The sequence below is a fragment of the Juglans microcarpa x Juglans regia genome, chromosome 5S (genome assembly GCF_004785595.1).
Source record: "Juglans microcarpa x Juglans regia isolate MS1-56 chromosome 5S, Jm3101_v1.0, whole genome shotgun sequence".
Lineage (NCBI taxonomy): Eukaryota > Viridiplantae > Streptophyta > Magnoliopsida > Fagales > Juglandaceae > Juglans > Juglans microcarpa x Juglans regia.
In genome coordinates, this window is record NC_054603.1 from 25,711,659 (window position 1) to 25,724,758 (window position 13,100).

The 13,100-nt window shown below is 33.3% G+C and overlaps 1 protein-coding gene across 2 annotated transcripts; it reads right to left on the minus strand.

The window, feature by feature from the left end:
- Positions 1–599: 599 nt before the first annotated feature.
- LOC121268314 (OVARIAN TUMOR DOMAIN-containing deubiquitinating enzyme 12-like) lies at positions 600–10,015 on the minus strand. Of its 2 annotated transcripts, none has more exons than XM_041172529.1 (11): positions 9,664–10,015; positions 7,891–8,228; positions 7,642–7,802; positions 5,402–5,475; positions 5,144–5,198; positions 4,939–5,013; positions 4,761–4,834; positions 4,619–4,667; positions 4,085–4,169; positions 3,442–3,498; positions 600–998 (listed from the first exon to the last, which is right to left on the minus strand). In XM_041172529.1, exons 2-11 carry the CDS (start codon positions 8,207–8,209, stop codon positions 937–939), a joined length of 1,011 nt encoding a protein of 336 aa, XP_041028463.1. In that variant the 5' UTR covers positions 8,210–8,228; positions 9,664–10,015; the 3' UTR covers positions 600–936. The 2 variants fall into 2 exon arrangements, with proteins under 2 accessions (XP_041028463.1, XP_041028464.1); XM_041172530.1 differs by having other exon boundaries at positions 7,891–8,243.
- Positions 10,016–13,100: the final 3,085 nt, after the last annotated feature.

The following is a 13,100-nucleotide window of genomic DNA, read 5'->3' on the forward strand; positions in this document are numbered from 1 at the left end:
CGCATCACATCTCCAACTCATATTCCGGCTACCAACCAAGTTGCTAACATCTTCACTATAGCACTTGGTCTTGAATTATCGTCATTTTGTTTGTAAGTTGGGCCTTATGAATCTTTATACACCAACTTGAAGGAGAGTATTACACCACATATATTCAACTAAGTCACCAAATTTCTTCCCGTAATTGTTTTGTGAATTGTACAACTTTACTTTCCTTGTATATAGATAAATAAAAGGCACAGTTTTCTTGTTTGGTTTCCCTTTAAATACTTGTATACATTATTTTCTTTTCTTCTTCATTCAACAACATGATTGTTTAGTATTTGGATATTTGAATTTTATAGCAGTTGATTTTGTTCACTTCTGTATGTTGAAACAAGATATCAAATATAATGGAGTACTAGGCAGCTACCTCAAGTAATGGGGGGTACCGGCACTTGCCTTTCACAACATTGTTGTACATTACAGTCGACGATGATAGAGGAAGCAGAGGAGTGTCGGCCAGAACTTGCTTAGATAGCAACATACTATTCAACCAATACATATGGCAGAGCTTGTCTATGATACATATATCTATATGTATGGAGTGGACATACATAGAGCCATATATGTGGATCTATGAATCTTTCATTTTGATTAGTCTCCTTCTTCACTCTATATTGAGCTTCATGTCATGTTCTCGACTGAGCACTGGCTTTATTTTTAAACGGTACAAATTCACAGATAATAATTACATATTCAGAAAAGGAATAAAATATGATTTGTTCTTCATATGAAATGACCAAGAAAAAGATTATTAACTTATTGAGTGCGAGAATTTGGAGAATGTCTTTGAACCAAGGAATATGAGTACTCTTCAAGTAGCACCTGTTTAAGGACAACTAAAAAGAAGGTTCCATATATGGCTTATTCCAGCCTCTGCCTGCCAGAAAGCCCCTAATTCCTATTGCCAAACGTCCACCACCTTCTCTTCTTTCTGAACTCATTCGAGGACGCATCTGAATTACAAATCAAAATAAGCAGCCATGCATAATGAATTGAATAACTGAGTCCATCTATAAAAAAGACTAGAGCCTAGAAACAATTACGCCTGTTTCGTTTGAGCGATATTTCAAAAGAAATTAATCCCTTCAATCCAAACATCTTTTAAACAAAAACCATTTTCATCTCTCTTCGTTTTTGTATTTTTTTAATAAAATCATTTGCCTCAATTTTTGGCAAGCACAGTCCTTCATGAGTTTTGATTTGCCTCAACACCCGGCAGTGACCCGGGTCGGCCAAGGCAGTGCTTCAACCGGGGTAGCACCTGAGTCAATGTAATCCAGGCAGCCCTAGGTCGGCTTAGGCTGCGTTTAATTGCAACACTCAGCTAAGCACAGTCTAATTTTAAGCTGAGTCTAACATTTAAATACTTAACTCTCAAATTACTAAATTTATCTTAACTCAAAATCTCCTTATACGTGAAACCCACAACTTTTTTTAACTTAACACATCTTTATACGTGAGACCCACAAACTTTTTCAACTTCCCATAAAAAGTACTAAACTCATCTTAACATTCAAACACACTTTAAACTCAGTTTATATGGACCCTACATAACTCTATCTACTACTCAACTTATTACTATGCATAAAGAATTGAGCTTAGCTAGGCTTAACTCAACATCCAAACGCAGCCTTAGAGTTACCTTCCCTTGCCACTTTTATTTTTCGACTTTATGAACTTAAATTTTCTTTTATAACGTTTTTCTTGATTTTTAAATTCAGTTTTTTCAAATTTAATTTGGTAGGTTTTAATTATTTTTATATTTTAAAATAACTTTTATGTTTTATATTTTTTAAAAGATTTTTAAATTTCTTTTGCTACATGTCAGAACTTCGCATGCAATCTCAGATTCATGAATCGGACAAAGGATTTTTATTATGGAAAATGCTAGTGTGCTCTATGAATTTGCTCCCTCATTTGACCGCACTTGTATTTTAATTTTTTTAATTATTTTTTTACTTAATGGTTAAGAAAGTAAATATTAGTATATTGATGTATTTTTTTATTTTTTAAAAATAAAAATCCAAAATGTGAAATTGATAAGTTCAAAATCCAAATAGTAAAAGGATAATAATTCAAAACCTGAGAACTATTTTTGTAATAATTTTTCATAAAATCCAATATCAAACATATCTTAGAAATTTTTTTACTTAAACAACTTTTCATTCTATCTATTATTTTTACAAAATACAGTTCAAACTATTTTTCAATAATTCTCAGAAATTGGTAAGAATTTTCATTACCAAACATTCAGGGGCAGAGCCAAGAATTTTTTAATTTGGGGCCAATGACATTAATATAAAAGCATGTAAATTCTTTTTGTCTATCTCTACATGAGTACATGCACATTATTAAAGATCTACGGGAGATTTGTTTCCTAACTTTCCTTCACTCCTAATTGTTAATTCGGTGTTAACATGGATTTTACAAACAAAATCGATAAAAATAAACTAGCTAGTGAAACATTTGAAAGGAAAAGTATAAAACAAATAGGAAAAATGAGATTTTAAATTTACCAAATAGCTTGTTTTCTTGAAAATGTATCTATTTGTGTAGGTACCAAAGAAAAAGAATGTAAAAGTGGTCAAGAAATTTTCTTGCCTATTATGAGATGTGAAAAAAAAAAAAAAAAGTAAGAGGATGTGAGATTTATCAATGACAAAAAATCGGTGCACGTATGGAAAAATGGTTGAGAAAATCAAAGAAACATGAAAAACTAAGTATTGGAGATGATATCAAACCAAAAATTGATTCCATTATTATTTTGATATATTGAAGATAATATGATTAGTATCTTGATTTAATTTCATAATTATCAAATCAACTTATTTGATTTTAATAATTATCAAATTTAGATATTGGATTTTTATTATAATGAAGATATTTGTTTTATCTCATTTCCATATAATTTTTCTAAAGATAGGGTTCAATGTTTTGTACTCAATAATAAGAAAGAACTATAGGCTAATTATGAAATCAAATTAGGATAATAATCAAATCAAATTCTTGATTTGGATATTATCTTCAAATATATAAAGATAATAATGGAATCAATTCTGATTTGATATCATCTCCAACAAGTACTAAGTGAGGTATTTTAAATAAAGTTTTTTTTTAAGGACTAGTTCTGCCCTCCAAACATGCCATTTCTTGAACAAATTTAAACTTAGGTTTGGTGAAATTCAAAAAGAAATTAATAGAAAAGGAAAGTAAATTCTCCATTTTTGACGCATTTACCCAAAAGCACAAGTTCAAAACTTATCATATTTTTTTTTATAAGTTCAACACTCGTCACATTAACTAAAGCTGGCCAGCTCGGTGCATCAGTCTTAAACATCTGGACGTACTCTGAACGACCTATAAGAAACAAGCGTAAAAAAGGATGGTCATAAATACCTTCTTGAGGATAGATCGAGTTGTAATGCACCTCAGCCCAAAAACTCAAGAAAATCACTGCACAATACAAGCATTGCGTAAAGATTATTGTCTGTATAATATAAAATTTAAATGGCACAAAACTGACAATTATAAATATCAAAAACCAAAAAATAAAAGGAATTGTAAGCCAACAAAACAGAAATTTTTATATTTTACTGATATGATCATGACAACAAAAAATTAAAATAATAAAAATTGTTGATATAAATGATACACCAGTTTGGCACAATTTCCACAATCAACTTTTCATAGTTCCCCTGTTAGATATCCATGGACAGCCAATAAATTTGTCACTAGTGGCACTAGTTTTAGCAAAACAAAGCAACTTGAGCAGGAAATGGAAGTAGATCACACACAAATATACAATTAGGGTAAGGTTCAAAAGTATTACCAAAGAAATTGCATAATGTGAGGAAAAAAGAGAGAGCAGAGGGAAATGGGGAAATATTTTTAACAAATACATAAAATTGGAAACCGGGAATTGAAAATAGAACTTGCTGCAAGTAGAATCAACAGAAAATTCTTTGCCAAGCCACTGTGAGCTCAAAAGACCAAAAGAAATCTATGCTCATAACAAAAATTAGCAAGACTCGGATTTTACCTCGATTTGGCTTCTGTATATTTGAAAGAATTTCTATGCAACAAGTATCCTTAAACGATGTAATAAGAAAAATGTTCACACCATACTGCAACAAAAAATTTCAGAAGTATTAGCCAAGGATGAAATGCACGTATATTGGACTAATAACTCTATAATAGTGATCTTTGGATGGTAAAGTCCAGAAGTAAAAACAGCGGGTTGAAAAGGAAGTTGGTGAAAGAGTGGCCAGGAGTTCAGAAAAACAATAGAGCCAGAGACAATTCAGTGACAAGTGAAAACTTTCTCAGCTGCACGATACAAATAGAAAAACCAGTCGAACCACCAAAGTTGTACTTTCGAGCTACAATATAACTTCACTCTGTTTGTAATAAATGAACATAGTCACCATAAACCGAGGGCATAGGACATAAATACCTATATATAAACTTTGAGCAAACCAAATAATGATGGGACCTCCGGACATTCATAAACTATCAAAGAAATCAAAATCTGACACAGTTCAAAGAGAAAGAAAATGATCATCAGACACCATACCAAATCAGCAGCTGCTTGCAATGTGACATGATCACCCCACTCACCGCTCCTAGTACAATTAAAATGAAACTGTAACATCAGCAGATTCTTAGTCTAAAAAAAATTATCAGAGAGCAAGATGGGTAAAAAGTTCAATTAGTACTCGGACATCTTCTCTGAATAATCACCATATTCCATGGGAACATATCCCCCATATATCTCTGGATGAGACCTAAGCTGATGATAACAAACCATAAAAGTAAATGATACATCAAGATACATACGAGATCTAAGAAAATTCAAATTGAATCAAGAAAAAGTAGCTATCCATAAAAACAAACCTGATTCACAACTTGTTGCCTAACAAATTGGTGGTTGTCAGGTGTGCTATATAATTGATCTGATAAAGCACGAAACTGGGAAAATAAACCATTAAAAAGCAAGTAGTATTCAACAAATATTACAACTAAAGCATGGTGTATAAATTACGAACTCATAGATCCCTACAAGAATTGTTAGAATGCTTAAGGATAAGGATAAACTAACCTGACAATTACCATCTCCTTGAACCTTGTGCTCTACAAAGTCATACATCTGCAATCTGAGTACAAGGCACAAAGCAGCAACAACTATCAAGCCACTGAGAGGAGAAAAACTATCAAGCTCTACTCTAAAACAAATAAACAGCAGAACTGAGGAGGGGGAGAGCGAGAGAGAGAGAGAGAAGATTATCTTCCAAGAGAGAGAGGAAATGGTAAGAGAGATTATAAATTTAACAAGAAAAGACTACACTTAAGACAATACCTGTCCAGAAGCCTCTGATGATCTGAAGTTACTTCATCAATTGAAGGAATTTCTCCATTAATTCTAGGAACATGCTGTTAAACATAAAGAAAGTTAAGTGTGACACCTACCACACTTATACATCCATCATAAAGTTCCCAACTCTTGAAAACTATAACATAATTTAAGACCTAATTTGCAATCAAAGTACATATCAATACTCATCAAATTTTTGCTGAGTAAAAACAAATTTTTATGAGAGACAGAATTCAAAACCTCTTGATGCATCTAAATGTCTAGGCTCAACAGGTAAGCAATGGAGTTGGGAAATATGGTAGTTCTTAGATTATAAGCTTACAAGATTGCTTACCAATCATGCAAGAAAAAACACATAAAGGGTAGCTATTTCTAATTAAGAACGTATAAGTTTTCAACATAGCATAGATGATCTCAAGTATGATAAGTGGAAAATATATATGATCTCCAGCCCTTAATTCTAGACCAACACATTTAGTCTTAGTTCGGAATATTAAAAGCTTGGGGAGTATGTAGGATGCAAGGGATCTTCTATGCCCATGGAAACCCCCCTTGGAGGCTACTTACAAAGTGAGATCTACATGGGATTGTGTGATTGCGAAGATTGAGAGTAGGTTCGTAGGATGCAAAAAGACTTATTTGTCAAAAGGAAGAAGAATCACATTAATTAAGAGCCTTTCTAACCTACCAACATACTTTTTATCTTTATTTCCCCTACCCGCAGGTGTAGCCTATCAGATAGAAAATATTTTTCGAGCTTTACTACGGGGTGAAACTGGGGAGGTGGCCAAGTTCTAGCTAGTTCGTTGGGATAAGGCTTGCTCCCTGATTTCTAGAGGAGGATCGGGGCTTCGTAAGTTGAGTTTTTCTAATAAGGCTCTTCTTGGGAAGTGGTTATCGTGGTACCATCAAGGAGGGGAATCACTGTGGAGGGCTGTTATAGATTCCAAAAATGAGAGTGCTTGGGGGATTGATATTCTAATGAAATGAGAGGTGCACATAGCGTGGGGTTGAAGAAAAATATTAGGAATGACTGGGGGCTTTGCTAAGCATTTAAGATTTATGATTGGTGAAGGCTCTAGAGTCAGAATTTGGCATGATCCTTGTTGTGGTGATAAGGCTCTCAAGATTTTGTTTCATGCCCTATTTGGGATTGCATATGATCAAGAGGCTTGGTGAAAGATCTTTTTGACAATTCTAGTAGTTCTTTTTAGTGAAATATTCGTTCTCTTGGACCTGCCCATGATTGGGAAATCCTCACTATCTGTGAACTTTTTGGCTTGCTGCACACTTTGACCATTGGTAGTGTTTAGGTTAACAGGATGCTCTGAATTCATTCTGGGAACAAGAAGTTTACTGTTTGATCCATGTATAAGATTTGGCAATTCAGAATCACATTACATTTTCTTAGAAGCACATTTGGAAGAGTAAGGTGCCTTACAACGTTGCTTTCTTTGGTTGGACTGCTTCCCTTGGAAGTATTCTAACCATTGACAATCTAAGAAAGCGTGTGCTCTATATGTGTGAAAAATGTGGTGAATTTGTAGATCATTTACTTCTTCATTGTGAGGTGGCTAAGGCAATATGGGATAAGATTTTCAGCAGGATCAAACTTGCATGGGTGATGCCTAGGAAGGTGGTGGATCGTCCTACTTGTTGGAGGGGCCTTCCAGGTAACCCCCAAATTACTACAGCATGTAAAATGATCTCCTTATGTCTCATTTAGTGCATTTGGCTCAAAAAGAATGACCAGAGTTTTGAAGTCCGGGAACGCTCTTTGGAATATCTTAAATGTTTCTTTTTCCAAATTTTATTCCTTTAGGCTTCTGCTGTTGGGATTAGCTTTCATGATTTTCTTTCATCTATTTCTAGCCCATAACTCGTAACTATGTGTTCTCTTTTGTATACCTCCTGTATACTTGTCTACACCTATTTACTTTTTCTAATAAAATTTATTTTACTAATAAAAGAAAGTACAAATTAACAAAGTTATCGTTAACCAAATTGATACATGAAATGGTTAAAAATAAGAAATATTGGAGTATCTTGAGCTTAAACTATCACAACAAGCTCGTATAAGAATAATCATGGAGAATTATGAAATTGACCAAAAATCAACCATGCTCAATAAGTAAAAAAAGAATAAAAAATAGAGATATGAAATATCTTCACTATATTTCTTTAATGGCTACAAATTGATAGCATGTAATGTTAGGTAAACTTACAGGGATGGGGATCATTTGATCCAGTCTCCTGCCTACTTCACTGTCAAGTGCAAATTCATTAGTTAGATCCGGAGAATAAGAATACCCTTTTGTATCACTCTGGCTAGGATGAGAAGTTGAAGGCTCTGTATCATCAGCTTCTTCCTGGCCGTAATTATGGTCTGCACATTGTAACAAGGTTATCAGGATAACTAATATATGAAAGCTGATGACTGCCAAGCATATCCATAAAGCAGCTTAACCCAATACCTGAACAGTAGAAGTTCATTGATGGACTGTGCCAATCATGTCCAAGATTTGATGCTTGATAGTGCTCTTCTCCTGCATGTGAGTATCCAGATGCTTCTGAAACTGCAAGCTGCAAAAACTCTTCTTGAAGTGTACGCGCAATAACCTCATCATTCTCCAAACGACTACAATCAGTACCATAATGCTCTTGATCGATTCCATTATAAACATCATCAGCACCATGATGTATCATATCACCATAATATCCAGATCCGATGGGATCAACATCGAAAAGCTGAAGACCCCACTGAATGGCATCCGAATGTTCATGTATAATCATCTATGATTCCCGAAAGAAACTGCTTTCGGGATCACTGAACCAAATTAGGATAATCCATTTAAATAGCTCTCAATTACGTAAGAAAGATTAATATTCGACTAAATTTGCAATAATCACCAAGCGTCCTATATCTAGATATAAAACTTACAATGCTATAATTTCTGTCAAACTAAGTGCCGTGCTTCACCTTGAAGACTTCAAATCAAAATATTAAATGCATGTCTTAAATACTAGGGCAATTGATTCACCAAGGTCACTAGAAAGAAAAAGAGGCTCTTCATTTATTATATGCAACAATTATGACCATGATCGTCATTCCTAGTAGTTCTGTGCGTCTAAAGATGCTTCAGTTTACTGAGATAGATACAAAAAATGCAGGAGCTGCTGGTATAGCATGAGATGGAAAGGAGTCGAAGCTTGATTATCCTTAAAACTACTACAAACATAATAGGCAAGCCAATTAGAGGCATGATCCCAAACGATGTATAAGTCCAACTTCAATCAAATACGATCAAATTAAGTATTCTAAAATATTGAGATAATAGCTAAATCAGCACAATCAAGAGAGAGTAAAGCAGCCCGTAGATTAAACTGATGAGGTCATTTTAGAGACATTCTGCGAGAAGATGTACAAACTGAACAAAGAAATTAATTAATTTTTTCATGTGAATCCTAAATTTATTCATTTTTTTTTTTTTTTTTTTGCAAAACATGGACGCTTGACGACTGCAAATATCATTTCTCTTATAATTTGTTAATGGCTATTAGACCTTTCACACTATATAAGGCAACATCTGTAGGCAAATCCTTTATTAAATGACTACACGTCAGCTTTGCTCGCCACCGCGAATACTCAGCATTTGGTTAATCTCTATCTTCAATAAAAATAAAAATAAAAATAAAAATAAAAATAAAAATAGAATAAAAAACCCTCAACTCAGTGTCATGAACCTTGCTGAAGATTCGCGCTACTTGGCCATTAAAAAAACCAAAGTTTGGGTGAGATGTACTCACGCATGGAGCACGCCACTAAAATCAAAACAAATCACAAATTTCGAAAACTACGGGTAAGAAAAAGAAGAGCTTATGCACACAATAATAAAAATAAAATAAAATAAAATAAACCAACCAACAACAACAACAACATAAATCGACAACCCCAAATGAAATCCATCCACCCATCCTAAATTTCAACCATCCAAATCCTCAAATCAACAAGAAATCCATCCCCGATCCAACATCTACAAAGAGTACACAGGGAGTGATTTAACCAAACTCAAACATAAAGGAACTCTCATATCCACCCATCCTAAATTTCAACCATCCAAATCCTCAAACCAGAAGAAGATTTAGGACGAACCAAACAATAACCCAAATACACAATCCTTCAGAGTACAATCATTCAACATGGAAGCATACAGCAAAACGGTAAATTAGTGAGAGTAAAAACTCACTCGAATCAGTCAACTTCGGTTCGGGCACAAATACAATCGACAGAAACCTAAGCTTTGGTCAGGAAATGGGTTCAACGTAAGGATTCCAAATGGCACTGCTCCATGTATGGAAAGGTGTGAATGCACTTTATGAGGACGTAGCACCAAGTGGAAAAATCGAGGATCAAAATTGGAAATACTGCACTCCACGCCAATTTTTATACAGTTGCCTCGGCGTTAAACGTCTAACAAGTTTATGTGGAGGGTACTTCGTAAGGATGTATTGGAGGGCTCCCGATTACGTAACTTGTCGGTGATTTAAGCGGGCATTTTCCCTCCCAACGGTTTTTCTATCCAAGTTTGGTGATGAAGAGTCCAACGATGGCCGTTAACGAAGATAAGATCGTTTAAATTTTGTTGAATTTCAAGAAATCTTTTTTTTTTTCTTTTTTTCCTTTTTTGTGGCGGTCAATTACTAGAATTCTAAAATAAGTGTGATCCACGTATGAAGTTATTCAATTTTTTTTAAGAAAGAGATAGGCAGTCGAAACAATTTTATAATATTAAAGAGAAATCATAGTATGCTGTTTGAGTTTACCCTTTTACTTTAACGGTTCATGTATTTAAATTTTTTTATTTAAGAAAATGCTAATATATTGTCTGAGTTTACTCCTCATTTTGACTGTCTATATATTTTATTTTATTTTTATTTTTTACTTAATGATTAAGAAATGATTTTTAGTATATTAATATATTAAAAATATAAAAAAAAAAAACATAAAAAGATAACTTTGTACTAGGTAGCACACTCCGCAGTCATTGCTGGACGACAATCTAGTACCACTCTAATTTTAAAAACCATTCGTATAATATTAAATTTTATCTAAAAAAATATAAAATAAATTCCAAAGAAATAAATATAGTAGAACCTGCATTGGTACATTCGAGGTTGGACATCAAGATCCCGTTCTCGACTCGCTAGCAAAATCTGCTCCCGGCCCACCGAATGTCACAAACACATTAAAACATAATTTCTTAATAATTAAGAAAAAAATAAAAAATAAAATAAATAGATTTTATGATAAGCCTTTTTCAAAGGGAATATCATATATCTTATCATTATCCTCTAAATTCCAAAACATTGAAGAGGCTTCGTCCAAAATTTTTTTCATCCACAGCTCCAAGTGGAAACTCAAAGCCCAACCTGATTCATGTCGTCTCATTTATGAGGGACTCAAGAGTAGCTCAGTAGACATATGTTAGAATTTATGAATCTAATAAAAGATACTATTATTGGTATTTTAAATAATTTTAAAATAAAATTAGTCCTTTATATTTAGTATCTTGCGCATTGATGTAAAAGGAGAAAATATTAGTCTAATATTCATCATATAAAATGTTGACAAGAATCTCACACGAGCAATAATGCTCACCCTGATAAATGAGCAAGTTTATTAGCACTTACAATTTGCAAATTGAGAATCTTGGACAAGAACTTGACCTCGAACCAAGTAAAAGAGTTGACATGGCTAAAGCCATAAAGCGGTCGGTCTGGACTGAAAAAATCGATCGGACCAAATGGTCTTAACCAGACCAAACTGACCTCCAGTCTGATCGGTTTCGGTCCCATAAATTATGGATTGAGAAAATTTAATCTGGTCTCAGGATCTATAAATTTTAGACTAGACCGGATCGATTTATATCCCTAGTTATGGTGAGCAATATTGCTCGTTTGGAGCAACGTCCGTGACGGAAAACTAATCCACTAGAAACATGGAAGAGCAATGATGCTCGGCCCCAATGAAAGGTTGTAAAATCATGCTGAGTACTAAAAAACTATTACGTAATAAAAGAATTAGTCATTACTAGCTGTTTGACTGCATCATAATTAACAGACGTCTAGAAATTTAAAACCAGATATTATGACAAATGTTATGATCAACAATAAGTGAGCTTAATAATGACAATTATGATGAATTTTCAAGTCATTTTGTTATAACTTATGGTCACAATAAATATGAAATGGCCAATAAAGTTGATTTAATGAATAATATCTCTCTGACTCCAAAATTCTCAATAAAAACAGGTGTTTTGAACTCGATCCAACACCAGAAAAAAGTGTTGGATTGAAAGAGTAGCATAGGAAGAGAAAAGAGGACTATTATTTTAAATTTAATAGATTTTAAAATGACTAACGATAAAGCCAATTTTAATCTAAGTATATAAAATATTACTTATCGATGGTAATCCTAAAACAATGGGAATTTAAATTGCCAAATCTCTTGGTGGGCAATACTTGTTAATAAATTGCCCTAATCTAGACATTTTTTTTTAGAAGAGAACATAATCTCACTTTTATTAAATTCATTCACTTACGGCGGAGGAATACCGTGGTAACAGATCAAGACTCATGGGACATACAAATATTCAATGAAGCATCCCATGTATCAAACTTAAAAAGTAGTCTAAAAAGTTCAAGGCTCCACAAAAAAACAAATAATCCATATAGCAACAAAACATTAGAAAAAACGTAAGGAAGATAACCTAGAATAATCTATATGAATAAGACCTTTCAACCTGTGAGGAGAATCCACCAAGCTATTCCAAACAAGATTAGACCATTCCATCCCTTGTTTAGCCAACTAGTCTGCCACTTGATTTCTTTCTCTGAAATATGTTTTATGGAGCAAGTCATGGACGCCATGTTCTCATTGATTTCCTCCCACAAGTCCTCCACCTAGACTTGATATTCTGAAATTCAATGAAAAAGAACAATGCGATTGGTTATATATTTTTGTAGTATTAATGCAGATAGTAGGGCGGTGATTGCGGGAGAATATAAAAGGCTATTTCTTTGATTTCAAGAGTAATAATCTAGCTAATAGCTTTGGGATCAAGCTTCAATTGCCCTATCAGGCCTATCATATTATATCTTAAATAAATAAGAAATAGTTCGTGGAATGCACTACAGATAGAAATTAGAACTCGACACAATTTTCCATTTTCTATGGCCTGTCAACTCCAGTCGGCAAATTTGACTCTTATATCAACATAATATGTCCTCATTAATGTTTTTTTTTTTCCCTTTCTTTTGCAAAATTTCAAGTTCTAAGTTCTTTAAGTCTTATCTTGTCTCAAATTTCCTTATCTGTGATTTCTGTTTGCTCTGTTTTTACAAAGTGTTTGTCTCTCAGACAAATTAGAAAGTTTGTTAGAAGAGAGTTTATAGAAGTTAAGACATCGTCATAAAAAAATTTGTGTGCAGGAGAGCTCCAAACAAATGAGTAATTTGACTTGTAATCTGAGTTATTCTCTATATTAATTAATTACAACTATAACTTCAATTTCATTTAATAAAATAAAATTATTTCCAAAAAAAAATATTTCCTTATATAAATATTGTTATTCCAGTTTTATCATATTCAATCAAAATATGATAAAACACGCAATATTTTGGA